At 44.6% G+C, this 16,737-nt stretch overlaps 1 protein-coding gene across 3 annotated transcripts; it reads left to right on the forward strand.

The window, feature by feature from the left end:
- Window positions 1–730: 730 nt before the first annotated feature.
- CEP15 (centrosomal protein 15) lies at window positions 731–15,539 on the forward strand. Of its 3 annotated transcripts, none has more exons than XM_066596620.1 (6): window positions 731–851; window positions 1,989–2,102; window positions 4,747–4,817; window positions 7,771–7,882; window positions 10,092–10,166; window positions 13,709–15,539. In XM_066596620.1, exons 3-6 carry the CDS (start codon window positions 4,765–4,767, stop codon window positions 13,895–13,897), a joined length of 429 nt encoding a protein of 142 aa, XP_066452717.1. In that variant the 5' UTR covers window positions 731–851; window positions 1,989–2,102; window positions 4,747–4,764; the 3' UTR covers window positions 13,898–15,539. The 3 variants fall into 3 exon arrangements, with proteins under 3 accessions (XP_066452717.1, XP_066452716.1, XP_066452718.1); XM_066596619.1 differs by having other exon boundaries at window positions 4,750–4,817; XM_066596621.1 differs by lacking the exon at window positions 731–851 and adding an exon at window positions 860–1,273 and having other exon boundaries at window positions 4,750–4,817.
- Window positions 15,540–16,737: the final 1,198 nt, after the last annotated feature.

Consider the following 16,737-nt stretch of genomic DNA (forward strand, 5'->3'; position numbering starts at 1 on the left):
CTGCGCATATCTGACAGTGAGCCGTGCGGACCATCCGCAGTACAGATGTCCTGGAAGAAAAGCGGTCTGCGCGCAAATTGCGCGGCATGCAATGTGTTTGACCGTCCCATTGAAAACAACGGGCAAGGCGTTCCGAGGGACGTGAAAAAATGGGACATGCAGCGATTGACTACCTCACAGCGAAGCTGTGGGCGAAAACATCACCCGGGACTCCCTACACAAGAATGGAGGTCATACTCGCACGGCTCTTGTACGTCTCACAGCGCGCAAAACTCTTGTGAGATTCGCTCTCGTGTCAATATCGCCTCAGGGCTTAAACAGATAAGTGGGTTTGTGCACATTTTTGTGTGTCAAGCGCTCCAAACACGGTATATCGAACGCACCGATCTTAATGGGCTTGCTCTCATGAGCGTATGTCGCGCGCAGCAGAAGATAGCACCAGCCCTATCCTCCTGCGTGTCACTCAGCAAGCTGTCATAGAAGTCTATGACGGGTTAAAAAAAAAACGAGGGAAAGTGTGTGACCGGGGGACATCAGCAAAATCGTGTAGTACCGGCAGTTCATGTAATTACACAGAACTGACACTAGAGGGCAGCAGCGGCACACAGGAGTTTGTATTTCTCAGCTCATACATAAAGCAGACGAGTTAATCTGCGGGAGGCGGGACGATGTTGATCACGTGACGGGTCTGAGCTCTTCTACACGGCTTCCGGTTAGTTGCTATGGTTACGGCCGTACACGGAAGTAAAGAGTTAGCGGCGGAGGAATGAGATGATGGATGGCCGCAGTCCCTGCAGAACCTCATGTGCCACGTGTGTAGATAATGACCAGCAGAGGAGATTCCTCCGAAGGTGACAGTGTGGGCTCGACGTGTTCTTGAACAGCTTGTACAGGTTGTGGCTGTTACTTGGCGTGCACTACAAATCCCAGCAACTCCTGACAGTCTATGATGGACTGTGTTCTGTGAAGATTCCGGCTGTCGTGTCATCTTTACTAATAAGTTGTAGAAATGCAACCTTCTGCAACTGTTGCAATAGACTTTTGCTATTAGTTCTGTGCCATTTCAGGATCTCTGCTTGCTGTCAGTGAATACATTGCTAAAATCCTGGACCTTTCAATGGTCTATTCACACAGCCAGTGCTGTCCATGTATTCCGCACGGACCCCGTAATAACCTGTCCAGGAGGTCGGGGGCTGGCGGTCTGTAGAAACAATACAGCAATAGAAATCACAGTGTGTCCTGTTCTCATCCACTGTCATAGACGAGAATAGCGGTATGTAACCATGCCCTGATTTAAATGACTGTTTAGCCTAATGAGGTTCCAATGTGGTGTTTTACCTGTGGAATTGCGCAGCGTATCACCCATCCCCTTGCGTATTGTGCACAATTTGCGCACCCTCTATAGACTTCAATAGAGACCTTTGCACAAAAGTAGGGCAGGCAGCGTTTGTTTTCCACACGCACAAAATGCGAACGCAAAAAAATGAAATGTGTGCCAACCTATTGAAATCAATGGGTTCTGTTATCTGTATATTGCGCGTGTAATTTTGCGTGCGGCGAATACATGTGTGAGAGACCCCTTTGAGATCCATGGAGGGTTATTGCTGCGTATGAGTGGCCTTAGTAAAGTGAGTGCCGACATTCCTGCGATAAATGTGTTAAGAGGCGCAAGCCCGTTGATGCATTCGTCACATCTGACGGCTCCTCCGTGAATCAGTTAGAAAGCTACAACATGTTAGTCAGGTCAGTACGGCCGCAGCGATACCGAATACACTGCGGTTTTAGAATGGATTTATACATTCAAAAATAATATTTTTTTTCTTTACCAAAAAATGGCTTTCTGCCATTTCTGAGAGCCATCACTTTTTTTTTTCCATCCCTGGAGCCGGTGGGGGCTTGTTTTTTTATGGATGATCTGTAGCTTCTATTGGTGCCATTTTGGGGTACATACAACTTTTTGATCACGTTTTATTCCATTTTGTCTTTAGGAGACGGGCAACGAAATAAACTCGCTTTTGGCGTAACGGATTTCTTCCGGAGGACGGACCTTCGGCTCTACACGGTTGGATAATCCCTTTACAGAGGTTGTCCTGCTAACGAACGTAAGAACTTCTCCCCAATCCACAGATGGGGTGTGAGTGTTTGACCACTGGGGCATGGCGGAAAAATCCACACCAAAATCTGCGTTTACCATCCTAACCAATGGTGCAGATTCTGGGGCAGATCCGCAGCAGGTTTCACCTTTTTAGATGAAGTCTGCTGTAGATCTGCTTCAAAATCCACCTCAAATTCTACACCAGTTTCGCTATGTGTGAAGATCTGCGCAAAAATTCACATCAATTAGTGCCGAATTTGATCCGCTTTTAGCCCCAAGATCTGCAGCTCATTTCACGCTCTTAGGCCTCATGTTTATGGTATGCGCGGATTCCAAGTGCGGAATCCACCAGTGCCCACAGCCATGGACATTTTCTTATTTCTCCAGATGCGGTACGGGTCTTCTCAGTCCAGGCCAGATCGTCTTTCTTCTGCAAGGCGGATGCCTGCTTTCTCGCTTATCAGCGGCTCCTCCACAGTGTGCCGCAGATCTGATGGCTTCTGTTGACTTCAGTGGAAGCCGTCCGTGTGGGAATCCGCAGAAAATGAAGCATGCTGCGATTTGTACCTCATATAAATCAGGAAAAATGATATGCGCAGGTATTCAATTACCTGCGGATGCCCAATGATTGTCTAGGGGCTGATTGCCCTGCGGATCGCACATGCGGGTAACACGTATAGATTCCCCAATTCATTTATGCCCGTGGACATGAGGCCTTAGTTGAAGGAGTGAAGTTTGCTGCTTATCTGTGTCAGAATCCGCGCCAACAGAGTGGCATTTGATGTAAATCTACACCACTCCGCTATGTGACGCAGGCTGCCTTCACACTGGCGAGGGCGATATCAGGCCATGACTCGCGACCAGATATCACGCTCCCCACCATGTGAAAACAGCCTGGCATCACTGCGGGGATGAAGGGAATGCCCACTGCGGCTGTTACAGGTGCAGCAGAGGATCGCAGAGTTCTCCCTCAAATCAAAAACAATGGTGCTGGCGCTGAGAGATCTCACAGCCAGATAGAACATGCTGCCATTTGTTTTCTGCAAAGCATCATGGTGCCATGTGGGAAAACATCGCTCATGTCTGTGACCTCATTCAAAAGAATAGGTTTCCTATTTGTTCGTCTCGCAGCACACAGATTTCATGTGATTTTTCATGCCAGTGTGATGGCAGCCTTACAGCCTGATATCGCGCTTGCCTGTGCCTTAGGGCATAAAAATAGGCTACATACAAATCCAGCACAAAATCCATTGTGCATTGCAGCAGAATTGCTGTGGATTAGACCCCTGAAAGGAAAAGAACAAAATCCGCAGATTTTCTGTGGCAAATCCTCCCCCATATGAGAGTCCGCATGTAAGATGTGTGTCTGTGACGTATCTTTATGCCACGTGTGAACCCACCTTGGACATCTGCAGTCTGCCAGAGCTGTGGCTCACTGGCTCATAGGTGGGCTGTGGATGGAGGTTATCTTCTTAGGACAGCCTACTGTAGGTGGGAGAATTTTAGGCCAGTGTCCCATTAGGTGCACATTTCCATCACAGAGTACTCTCTTGTATATACACTGGACTATCAGTACCACCATCTTAACCTCTTTCCCCACACAAGGGTCCAGGAAACGGTTTTAGGGTATGTTCACACGTTGATAATTTACCGCAGATTTTGGTGCAGATCTGCAGCAGATTTCACCCTTTCACTTGGGTTCAAATTAAAGGGGTGAAATCTGCTGTAACAAAATCAGCAGCAAATCAGCGCTGTGTGAACGCACCCATAGAGCGCTGTTTGCGCTTCCTGTCTGCAACATGGGGGGATCTTTGTGGTCACTGGCAGTTATAACTCCTAGACTTTCCACCAGATAATAGTCCTTTTATTTTAAGCCTGGTCATTCCTCTGAACGCTCGTTCGCCTGACAATCAGGCCATGTAAATGGACCAACGATTAGCCCATTCGCTAATTGGCTCGTTTATGTGAGCAGTAAAATGCTCAGTGATCAGCAACATAACCGACCTTTGGGTTATGTATCAGTGATCGTCCATCCCTATAAGCAGATTCTCAGTCGTTGTAGAAGAAAATTAAACAAGCGACGATCGGTAAGTGTGTCAATCGGTACATTTTGCTGAGAATTCGACCTTTGTGGAAGAGCTCTTAGTCAAGGAAAGGACATCACCAGTGACCACCATGCTCCCTCAATGTTACCGGCATCGACCAGGTCAGCTAAAAGAAGATCTACGATGTCAGGTTTCCACCTGACAGCTTCTCATATCTCAACATCAAGGACCAATGTGCGAATAAGATGGGGAGGGGTCATAAGATAGGTGGGTGATTGATCATTGTGGGTCCGACCATGGAGAATGGTGCACTCCCAATAGTGCATGGACCAGCGTGATCACCGCTCCATTCACTTCTGTAGGGCTGCCGGAAATAACTGAGTGCTACGCTCAGACAGTGAAATTAGCTGTGGTCACACACGCTCACCATCGCTTCCATCACTAGGGGGAATCAGGGTGCGTCGTTCCCCTAACCCCTGGAGTGGTTGGACCCCATTGATTATTTATCACCTATCCTTGGGATGAATGATTTTGGAGGGGTAACCCCTTTAACATGTTAGAATTGAATCTCCTTTGCATTATTGAGATTTTTCTGCTTTGTTTTAGCAGACTTGAAAGAATATAATGACTTTCTTCTCATCCAGAGAGGCGGAGCTACAGAAGCTGCATGAAGCCATGTAAGTGCATTGCTGCAGAGCGTCACACCTGACATCGTCGCCCCCGGTATATGGAACCATCTGACGATTACTGTGCTGCAAACATATGTTGTGACTGCTTCAGATCTGTTTCATGTCTCAGTAGTACATCCACACGATGTAATCTCCTGCAAAGTGGCACAAAGCAAAGTAAAGCGCGAACACAAGGCACGCCGGATGGGAAATTATGGATATAAATAACCAGTGAAAAAAAATTTCAACTCTGCAAACTAGCGAGTGTTGACGACTATCTTTATTACTTCTGTTCCAGGATTCTGCTCTAGAACTTGTACCGCATATACAGGAGAGGGAAAAGTTAATGTGTTTTCCCCTCTGTCCAGCACAAAATGCACCAAATTTAAATTCTCCATTTATTTAAAGGTCTAAAACTCTCGTGCCATTCAAGCCCCGCCCACTTGTCTAGGTACTTTTGAGAAGTTTCTAGTGGGGCTTAACATTTGTTCCTTCTGACTTCCGTCTAACTTGATTTCTGCCGCAAGAAGGAAGGTGCAACTTGCACCAAAGTTCTGGCACAGTACTACGGTAGTAATAAATGCACCTCAAGGGCTTTTCACCTGCAGCGGGAAGATTTAACAATACCTACATACTTTGAAAACCGATATCAGGCCGCAATAGCTACAATCAGTGTCCACACCGATCATGGCTATTAACCTTTTAAATGCTGCTGTCAATTCTGATTGATGCGTATTTTTAATGCCCCATCAGCATTTACAGGTCCAGAATGGCTCCCCCGCTGTCGGATTGCAAGGTGCCATCCGGGTGTCATAGCAGCCAGGTGACTTCTGCCACGTATCTTTGCCTATTAAGACAGGCTTGTGGCCTGCCCTAATAGAATGCCAGCTGAAATTTCATATACTGCAATACTGAAGCATTGCAATGTATGTTATTAATTCAAGTGCCCTATGGGTTTTTTTTTTTTAAAGAAGAGTAAAGATAAGTGAATTTTTTTTTTATTATTGTACAGAAATGAAGGATATTAAAATTTTAACCCCCCACTCTTTTCCTGTGTTCATAATGAAAAAAGCAAAACCAAAAAAAACCCTTAAAACATATTTGGTATCGTCTGATCTAACAAAATAACACATTATTTTTATTTATCCCTTTATAATGAACGTTGTAAAAAAAAACTACAAAAGACCAGAGTTGCACGGTTATTTGTAGCACTTCTGTTCCAGGATTCTGGTCTAGAATTCGTTCCCCATATACAGGAGAGGGAACAGTTACTGTTTTTTGCCCTCTGTCCAGAACAAAGTGCACCAAATTAAAATTCTCAATTGATTAAAAGGTCTAAAACCCTTGTAGTGGCCCGAAGTCTATATTTCTGGCCCCTCTCTAATTTTCATACATGTTATGTCTTTTGTGTAGATACACTCTGCAAAATGTCTAGTGTTTCGTTATGTGTATTGCACAGCTGCAGCATATAAGAGGTTAATGTCTGAAAGTGGCTGGGATATGTCTGGAAAAGTATTGATATCTGTCTAGTCAGGTGGTGTGTTAAACCATATAAATATGAGTGAGTGGGACATGTCTAGGTCTTTCATCGTCTTCAACTGTTGAGCGTGGAGTGGAGTGCCAGCCACATGGGGGTACCTTCAACCCTCATGTGGTGAAGTGATGGAGGAAAAGGAGAGGTATCCTGATGTCCCTATCCCTGGAACCCTTATCTGAAAGTGAGAGCTGAGTGGAGAGAGAGATGTCCGCCATGCAGTGATCTGATTTGAATCAAGTGAGTGTCTGTGGAGTGTGCCTACCCCCATCCTCCTGAGTGTGCCTACCCACATACTCCCATCCACTACAGTATTCCTCTTCAAGGAGCGGTACCATACAGATAACGTGGACTGTAGGACCGATGTCATCCTGTGTCTCCTCCCTGACCTCACAGTCTACTGTCCTACCTGCACTGGTGTGTATTAAGCTGTACGCTGTCAAGTTACAAGTAAAGCTTTTCCAGCCCCTGTCCATTCCCAGGGACTGAGGTACTAAAGTTAATTGTGTTTGTGGACTTCCATTTCTCTGCTGAGGATCATACCAATGTGTAAGGAACGGTGGTGTCACACGTGACAAGTCTACAGTCTACCACATGTATACAGGTAATCGCTGTCCCAGCGTTGCCTGGAAGAGGCCTAGCGGTACTTGGACGGAGGTGGCATGCGTTCCTCCAGGGAGGAGCCTGGGAAGTGCCAACTCTACCCTCCAAGCTCCTTAATGTGGGCCTCGTGTCAAGGCGGACGCTGGGACACTGCACTCTCACGCCATTTGAGCCCTGCACTCTTGTCTAGGTACTTTTGAAAAGTGTCTTATGGGGCTGAACATCTGTTCCTTTTGGTGCCCGTGAAGTCCATGTAGACGGGGCAAATGTCAGGCAAACAATGTCCGACACTTGTCCCTGCATACACTAGCTAGTATCGCTGGCTCGCTCACAGAGCAGTCAGCAGGGGGCAGGGAGGCTGCAGGAGATTTCCCTCCTCATGCTCCCCCGCCCCTCTCCATTGACTTAACATAGTGGCCGTTCACTACTGAATGGCTGCAGTTTATACTCAGCGATCAGCTTATCATCCATCGTTTATGCAGCATAAACGATGGACGATGTGCTGAACGATCATCGTTCAGTGTAAATAGCAGCCGTTCAGTACTGAACAGCCACTCTGTTAAGTCAACGGAGAGGGGCAGGGGAGCGCAAGGAGAGAAATCTCCTGCAGCTGTCCCGCTGTGAGCCAGCCATACTGCAGCAGCACGGGAGCGAGTATATGCAGGGAAGAGTGTTGAGCATCGTTTGCCCAACATTCATCTCGTCTAAGTGGGCCTTAAGTTTGTCTAAATTGATTTGTACCAAAAAGAAGGTGCGACTTACACCAAAGTCCTGGCACCAGTAATAAATGCATCTCGATGGCTTTTCTCCTTATGTATTCATTAGAGCTGCAGAGAAAAGTAAACTCTTAGAGGAGATAAGAATCAGAGAGGAGCAGCAGGAGCCGTCCGGCCAGTTATCAGAGGCTGCACACAGCAGGAATCGAGCACTTCTACATGTAAGTTTTGTGAAAATCTCCATGTAGATGATGGATAAAACCTCAGCCTTCTTCAGTGTAGGTCTTCAATATCTGATCAGTGGGGGTCCACTGCTCAGGACCCCTAACCAATCAGATGTCTGAAGAGGCAGCGCATTCACATGAGCGCCGCTACCTCTTCTCAGGCATGTGACCTCACGTTCATCAGTCACATGGTCGGAGAGACGCTCGGCCCCACTCAAGTGAATGAAAGTGAGCTGCTATACTAGGCACAGCAGCTATAGAATATTCAGTACTGTGCCTGGTATGGACTGAAGTGGCCGGGCCCTCACCCAAGTACCGCTGTCTTTTCAATCAGCTGATCAGCGGGAGTTCAGGGCAGCGGACACCCAGTTATCAGATATTGATGACTAGAGATGACCGAGTATACTCGCTAAGGCACATTACTCGAGCGAGCAGTGCCTTAGCCGAGTATCTCCCCGCTCGTCTCTAAACATTCGGGCGCCGGTGACAGGTGAGTTGCGGCGGGGAGCAGGGGGGAGCGGGAGGGAGAGAGATCTCCCCCGCCGCTCCCTGCCCCCCGCCGGCCCCCGAGTCTTTAGAGACGAGCGGGGAGATATTCGGCTAAGGCACTACTCGCTCGAGTAATGTGCCTTAGCGAGTATACTCGCTCATCTCTATTGATGACCTATTATGAGGATAGGGGATTAATACCTTAGTGTTGGAAAACCCCTCTAAATTTTAGAAGTGTCTCCACCAAATTGCATACAGTATGTCCCATTTGTATTTTACCAAGGGAGCATATTGGTTGCGTTCAATTTATATATTAGGGACTGTATGATTAGCAACTTCTTAAAAGTGTTTGTCTCATCGCATACAACCGAGTCACTGGCTCACAACCCAACCCACGCTACCATATCCACCTAAAGCAGCCGCTTTTCCAGAGGAAAATTGATATCCGGCAGCAATTTCACCTACAGCGGCCAGGACAGGGAAGATCTAATATTATCTACATACTTTAGAATCCAGTATCGGGCCATATTAGCTACAATCCGTGTTCACATTGATTGTGGTTGTTAACTCTTTAAATGTTACTGTCAATTCTGACAGTGGCATTTTAATGCCGATCGTCATTTAGAGGTCCAGAATGGCTCCCCCTCGATCAGATTGTAAGGTGCCGTGCCAGGAGCCTTCTGCCACATGTCTGTGCCTATTAAGAAAGGCCTGAGTCCTGCTCTAATAGCATGCCAGCAGAAATTCCATATACTGCAATACTGAAGAATTACAGTATATGGTAGAAGTCCAATAGGGATTAGGAAAAAACTAAAGATCAGTGAAAACATATTTTTATTTGTTTTCTTATGTAAAAATTGAAGGCTATTAAAAGTTTAACCACACCCCCAGTTAAATCACGACAAAAACAAATTAAAAAAACGCTAAAAACATATTTGATGTTGCCGTGTTCATAAAAGTCCGGTTTATCAAAATAACGCATTATTTATCCCTCACTACCAGATTTGTACTTTTTGGATAAAGAAAGACTTTTATAAAAGCATACAAAAAGTCGTATATACTCCAAAATGGTACCGATAGGAATCACAGATCATCCCGCTAAAAACAAGTCCTCATACGACCTCATTGACAGAAAGATAAAAAAAAAGCTATGGCAATCAGAAGATTGCAACAGAAAATATATATTTTTCAATGATATTTCATTATTTAAATTATATTTCATAATTAAAAAGTACCACAGTAAATAAACCTTAATTTGGTATTGTCGTAAGCGTACTGACCCACGGGATAAACTTATTGTTACTTTTTTTGCCATATTGCGTACGCTGTAAGCCCCCCAAGATGGCAAAATTGCAAATTATTTTTTTTTCTATAATTTTTTTCATTACATTATTTAGTACATTAAATTGTACCATTGAAAAAATACTACAAGCCCCGCCAAAAAAAGGAGGAGGAGAATTCAAAAATGGATAAAAAAAAGGGCTGTGTCCTTAAGTGGTTAAAAATGTATTGCTGTTTTGTGTCTGCAGCTCTTATGCAGATATATGCGTCTCTATGGTTACAGACTACAAACTGTGTAGTCTGATCCGGCAAGCATAAGACTACCTGCATTTACCTCCTCTTCTGGCCTGTAGCTTAGCAAGAAGTAGAGGAGTAACATATGACGAACAAGTGCTGTTTTTCCCTTATGTGCATCACAAATCATCTTTGAGTCTAGGATTTGCGGAAAGCTGAGAAGAGTTTAAAGAAAAGATCACAAGTTGCCCCCAGCAGCACCATCATGGAGCTCGAGGTGAGTGTTTTACCTTTATAGAGTATTATAGTTCAGAGTAGTGGTGGTGCCTAGTATTGCAGCTCGGTCCCAGTCACTTGAATGAGGTGAAGCTGTAGCAAATTGTAATACCCGGCACAGCCACTACTAAAATGATAGAGCTGTGCCAGGTACAGAAGGAAAGGGACAAAGTGCTTGCCAGACCGCCATGGCACCTTCAAACAGTTGATTGGTGGGGATGCCCAGACTCAGAGCCCACCAATCTAATATCAGTGGCCTAGCTTGAGCATAGGCCATCAGTTTTAAAGACCTGGAAAACCTCTATATAAAGAAAATGCAAAATGCAGTTTAAATCTGCAGGTTGTGCTGTAGGTAGGGTGAGACCCAATGCCTTCTACTGCCAGTATTAAAGGGGTATTCTCATCTCAGCAAGTTATCCCTTACCTGACAAATGGGTGTTTGCTCATTTGTCAGGTGATGAGTGGCAGCTTCACAGAGCCCAGTGATCGGGAAATGAGTGTTCGTACAAATTTTTTTGTCCGCTCATTTGGCTACTTTCTGGCGATTAAGAAAATTTGCTTATTCTTCTACCTCCCTTCAGGATTAGCACCAGGTTCAGCATGTAGTAGGTCTGAAGCAACCATATCATTGCTGGAATGTCTGAACCCACTATATGTGTTGTGTGCCAACTGTCCTTATGTAGTGCATGAAAGTAGCATTGTCAATAGTCGACAGCTGGTGGCCCCTTTTAGATTTTGTGAACATCTAATCGCATACAAAATGTATTTCCCGCGCTGCTCCTGAGTGCGTCATCTGCCAGAAGTTTGAAACAATAAATCAAATGGTACTTGCCCAGCTGAGCCCTAGCGATCCAACGCTGCAGCCCCACGATTCTCCCGGTCCGTATGGACAGCGGAAGTCAGGTGACCACTTCCTGCCAATCAGAGGCCATTCTGCCATCATAGCACCCAGAGTGTTAGCTCTGATGCCAGGAAAACAGCCAGTGACGCTATGGCCTCAGATTGGCTGGCATAGGTCACCTGACTTGTGCTGTCAGCACAGACTGGTAGAATCATGGGGCTTCAACACTGGATCGCTGGGGCTGAGGACGGGTAAGCACTGTTTGTTTTATTGTTTTAGATAATTCAAAAAACGTTTTAAAAAGTTAATTTTAAACTGAACAAGCCCTTTAAATCTGATGACAGGAGATGCCACTGGCAGATTGGGCGGCATAGTTACCAATACCAGAAGTCTCTGAACTAAAAAAAAAAAAAAGAAAATCAACAATCTAGTTTTTGTAATAATTAAAAGTCAATATATTTTGAGTTCAAGATATATAATTCTGTATACTAGTTTGACATTTTCCTTAAAAGGGGTTGTTCAAGTTGTTTTTTTATGTTGAAATCCAGTTTCCCATGTAGTAACATAACTAACCAGTATATAGTATATACTCCCCTATCCCCACTGTGTACCGCACAACTGCTATTAGTCCCCCCTGATGCCATGTTTACAGGCTGCCGCCACGTGCGTGTGTCGTGTCACAGGCTGCTGCAGCCAATGATGGAGCTCAGCGAACAGAGTTTTAATATAAAATAACAACTCGGACAACCGCTCTAAAGGCCCATTTACATCGAGCTATGATCGCTATAAAAAAATATATATATATCTATATCGCTAAAAGGCGATCATTTAGCGATAATCGTTGCGTCTAAATGTGCACCAATCTTGCACTGCTAGCTGATTGTTAAATTCAGTTCAACCTAAAAATCATAGTTCAGCCTTATCAGCAGTTCTCCACAGGGAATGCTGATAGCATTGTTTCCTGCTGGAGAACAAAGGATCTGAATGCAGATAAGAGCCCTCAGGCTATTAACTGCTTTCAGCCAAGGCTTCATTTGCACACTTAATTGCTCTTAAGTAGTTGAGTAGCTACTTAATAGTTTATGCAAAATGATCGCTCAAAGCTGTCACTCAAACTGTCGTTTGAGCGATCTTTGAGCAATCATCGGGCCGTGTAAATGGGCCTTAAAGGGGTTGTCCCGCGGCAGCAAGTGGGTCTATACACTTCTGTATGGCCATAATAATGCACTTTGTAATATACATTGTGCATTAATTATGAGCCATACAGAAGTTATAAAAAGTTTTTTACTTACCTGCTCCGTTGCTGGCGTCCTCGTCTCCATGGTGCCGACTAATTTTCGCCCTCCGATGGCCAAATTAGCCGCGCTTGCGCAGTCCGGGTCTTCTGCAGTCTTCTATGGAGCCGCTCGTGCAGAATGCAGGCTCCGTGTAGCTCCGCCCCATCACGTGCCGATTCCAGCCAATCAGGAGGCTGGAATCGGCAATGGACCGCACAGAAGAGCTGCGGTCCACGGAGACAGAGGATCCCGGCGGCCATCTTCAGCGGTAAGTATTGAAGTCACCGGAGCGCGGGGATTAAGGTAAGCTCTCCGGTAAGCTTTCTTTACCTCCCTGCATCGGGGTTGTCTCGCGCCGACCGGGGGGGGGGTGAAAAAAAAAAAAACCCGTTTCGGCGCGGGACAACCCCTTTAAGTGTCCTTCATGTAATCTTAATATACACAATTCCTTCTCTATGTACACAATTTAAGGTTTTGTCTGACCCACAAAAGTCTGAGTCTAACTCCAACTAAAACAACCCAATGTGACTAAGAATGTGTTTATTCTATTAAGTCATCAATGACAGATCAGTAGTGGGTGAATCAATATATAAGGTGGTTCCTGTTGGCAGTTCGCCAGAATCCTTCCTCTTAAGCCCCCACCTCAGGGTGAGGTTGTATTTACATGGGCAAGTGCGATATCTTTCTGAGAGATTCGAAATGATATCGCACTTGCAAACATGCAATTTTTTTATTGTGAGCGGGATGTTTTTTAAAAATAAAAACGCATCACTGCACATGTGATTTTCATACCAATAGTAAAAAAGTAGAAAAATGTTATGGCATGTGATTGCGATCCAATTTTTTTGGGTTCCATAGAGAATAATGATCGATATCGCCCAAACCATGCTGTGATTTTTCTATCTCAGACATAAATTAATGGGTTCTTTTCATGTGCGATTTCTATGCATCTTACAACGCACGTGAAAATCGCCTTTAAGATACTTCTTCTAAATAAACTTTCCTAAAGAGGTTGTCCAGGGTTAGAAAAACATGGCTGCTTTCTTCCCAATACAGCACCACCCTTGGCTATAGGGTTGTATGCGGTACTGCAGTTCAGCTGCTATGAAGTGAATGGCAGCTGAGCTGCAATACCAGACGCAACCCATGGGCAAGGGTGTCGCTGTATTTACAAGAAAGTAGCTATGTTTTTCTAACCCAGGACAACCTCTGTAAATCTTTTATAGTGAGACCACATTATTGGATGCCGGAGTATTGTAACAGGACCTTGAATGGGAAAGAACAGATCTATTTATTGTTATTAACAAAGTCCATTTGACAGTGTTTGCGTTCATTTCCATTAGATCTGGAGTAGAGAATAGTGTTGTTGAAAGTCCCAGGTAACATTGTAACAAAGGACGACTTCTTTCTTTTTATGTCTTTCAGAGTCAGTATTGGAAATCTGTGGAACAAGAACTACCCAAATGGGAGCAGTTTCTACTTGGAAAATCTCAGTCGCCCCTCGGTATGAACCGTAACCAGCAAAAGCCAAAAGGTTCCCAAACTCTGCAGACACCAAAGAGAGAGAACCACCTGCCTCCTTCAGGCTACAGTTCAAGCACTTTCCCGAGATAGCCTCATATCACAGGATAGGACTGCGGTCTTGCTCTACCACTTCCTATAGTGAATGCACTGCTTGGAGTCTATGGTCCACAGTCTGAGTATATCTGGTGAAACTATAGATTGTGTACATGGAAGGACAGTGGGGATTGTAGTCCCACAATAAATGGACGTCCAGCTGAAAGCTTTTGTCTTAATGTTTAAGTTAAAAAAAAACAAAAAAAAAACGAATATAATGTGCACACAGCTTGCAGGTTGCAAAGTGTGCCCCATGAAGCCAAACTGCGATCACACAGAGGGACATTCTGCATATAGAAACCACGCCACTCAGATGTTGCATGTAAAACTCTAGGTAATGGAATACAAAAGTACTGTGGGCATCAAAGAAATCTGATACAAAGCTTCAATGTTGCCTATCAGATGCAGACACCAAGGAGGAAAGTGATTTGATCTAGTTTTCAGCATAGTTTGAGTACGTTCGGCTGCACATGGACGGGTTTGCATTGTGGAATCTGGAGCGAGTGTTCGCCTTCGGATTCTGCAGCAAATACCGCCCATAACATGCTGTGGAAAGCAATTACAATGTTCCGCCTGCGGAGAAAAAAAAAAGTAGCATGCTCTATGTCAGTGCAGATTCCGCACGGACAGCTTCCATTAAAGTCAATAGAAGCTATCTGACCCGCAGCCCTTCCGCAATGACATTGTGGAAAGGTTGCGGATTCCACGTCATTGACTAGCAACAACGCCGGAAAAGCTGGGATTTTAAAAAAACAACTGTATTTCACATGTCCGACAGTTTGCCGTGCGGTCCATCCACAGTACAGAGAAAAAAGAAGAAGAAAAACAGATACACGCGGATGCCGGCTGGGCATAGGGTTGGATTCCGCTGCGGGCTCCCACATTCGGAATCCAACCCAGTCGCGTGCAGCCAGCCTTAATCTTAAAGGGGGTCTTCAGAGCTTTTATGGTATTTTTACACATAGATTATATGTTGTAGGTCCTCGACAAAATCCAAAGCACATTGACACTTTGACGTGGATCTGCATCAAAAACCACAGCATGCAGTTTTTGATATTGTTTTTGATTTGAAGCTGATTTCACGCTTTCAATTAAAGGATTTTTTCGCATCTCCACGTTTCGTGGCCGGTATAGAAAAACCCATCCCTCTGTTTCCAACCACCTGTTAGAAATCGCTGAGCGCATGTGCAACCAGTGGCTCCATTCCTCACTATGCTACATGTGATTGTTCCCAGCAAAAGAAACCAAGTAATCCTGTAGATATGATACCTTTTAATAGCTAACAAAAATACACGATGTTATAGCAAGCTTTCAAACCTCTCAGGGATAATGAAATAGATCAGGAGAGGCATGGATATATATACACACACTTATAACAAGGCACAGACATGGATGTGATCAATTTGCACTTGAAAGTATACTACAACAGGATGGGTAGAGAAATAAATAAATGCTTAAATAGTCCTCTGCTAAAGATGTGAAGGTTTTATGGTCTCTAAATTAGTGTTAGGGGGTCACCAGGCCCGAGTGTTATCTCTGCTATAGATTTCTCATACTTCCCATGCACACATGAATCCTCTTGAACAATTTAACCCTCTGTTGAAAGTGTCAAAAGTTGTTATAAATTTGTACTCCCAAATTCTTCTGTGGCTTTGTGATTTGAAATTGAGGTAAGTATAATAACTTTCATATGTTCTATGTTGTGTCCATGACTAGAAAAGGGCTTCGCCACAGGTAGTTCTATCTTTCTCTCTTCAATTATATGGTGGTGAGATCTCATCCTCGCTTTCAGTTTTTGTCCTGTTTCTCCAACATAAAAGGGCCGCAACAGGACATTTACTGCACAGGATCAGGTACACAACATCAGACGTGGAACATGTGAATGTCCCTGGGATGTTATAGTCCTGCTGTGTGTTGGGGATTTGTATATGCGGTCTGTACATGTGAGCTGGTCTGGCAGCTCCTTACATTATAGGGATAAGTTACTTTTTGTGTGTCAGAGGGCAATTCACTCCAGATTTATAAAGTTCCTCAAATTTGGGTTTTGTCTGTAACACAGAAGGGAAGGGTCTGGGAATATGTTTTTCAGATGGTCATGCTTGTGTAGGGTGTGATGGTGTTTCTTTGTGGTTTTCCTTAGTACCCCTAGCTGCAGATTGTAGGTCACTACTAGAGGTACATGATTGTTTCCTTCCTTCTCTGTGTACTGGAGTAGTTGATTTTTGGGTATCTTGGTGGCTCTGGTGATTTGGTCATCAGTTGAGGTGAAATGTAATTTTAAGATGGTACCGTATAGATGTTCCTCTCTGTTTGTTGGGTTGGAGCAGATCCGGTTGTATTTGATGGCCGGGCTGTAGACAATGGACTTTTTGATGTGCTTAGGATGGTAACTGTCCCATCTGAGGTATGTGGGCCGATCAATAGGTTTTCGGTATAGGGATGTCGGTATTGAGTTGTTCAAAATTTTTATGGTGGTGTTCAAAAAGTTGATTTCAGTATATGAGTAGCTTAATGTCAGGTTTATGGTGGGGTGGAATGCATTGAATCTCTCATGGAATTTTATTACTTCTTGTTTTACTACACTACAGAAATGGGAGATTGTAACTTGAACTGTGAAATAGGGGGTGCATGGGTTCCCCATTCTTAGGATCTGTGGAGTCTCAGCAGTTGGACCTCCGCCAATCTATCCGTTTTCACCCATCCAGTGGAACTGAAGAAAAATGTCCCATTGCTAGAATACCCCTTTAAAGTGACTATCAGCTGCTGTGCTCTCCAGTGTATGGACAGAATGTCAGTTACAGGTCCGTACTGCAACTAACCAAAACAGCGAAAAAAAA

Source organism: Eleutherodactylus coqui, chromosome 3 (genome assembly GCF_035609145.1).
Source record: "Eleutherodactylus coqui strain aEleCoq1 chromosome 3, aEleCoq1.hap1, whole genome shotgun sequence".
Classification (NCBI taxonomy): Eukaryota; Metazoa; Chordata; class Amphibia; order Anura; family Eleutherodactylidae; genus Eleutherodactylus; species Eleutherodactylus coqui.

Bases quoted from the DNA above. Each gene is read 5' to 3' on its own strand.
- CEP15 (XM_066596620.1), top strand. From the start codon at position 4,765: ATGACTTTCTTCTCATCCAGAGAGGCGGAGCTACAGAAGCTGCATGAA. The intron at 7,883-10,091 runs GTAAGTTTTGTG...CTTTGAGTCTAG, and splicing joins GGAATCGAGCACTTCTACAT to GATTTGCGGAAAGCTGAGAA. The intron at 10,167-13,708 runs GTGAGTGTTTTA...TATGTCTTTCAG, and splicing joins GCACCATCATGGAGCTCGAG to AGTCAGTATTGGAAATCTGT.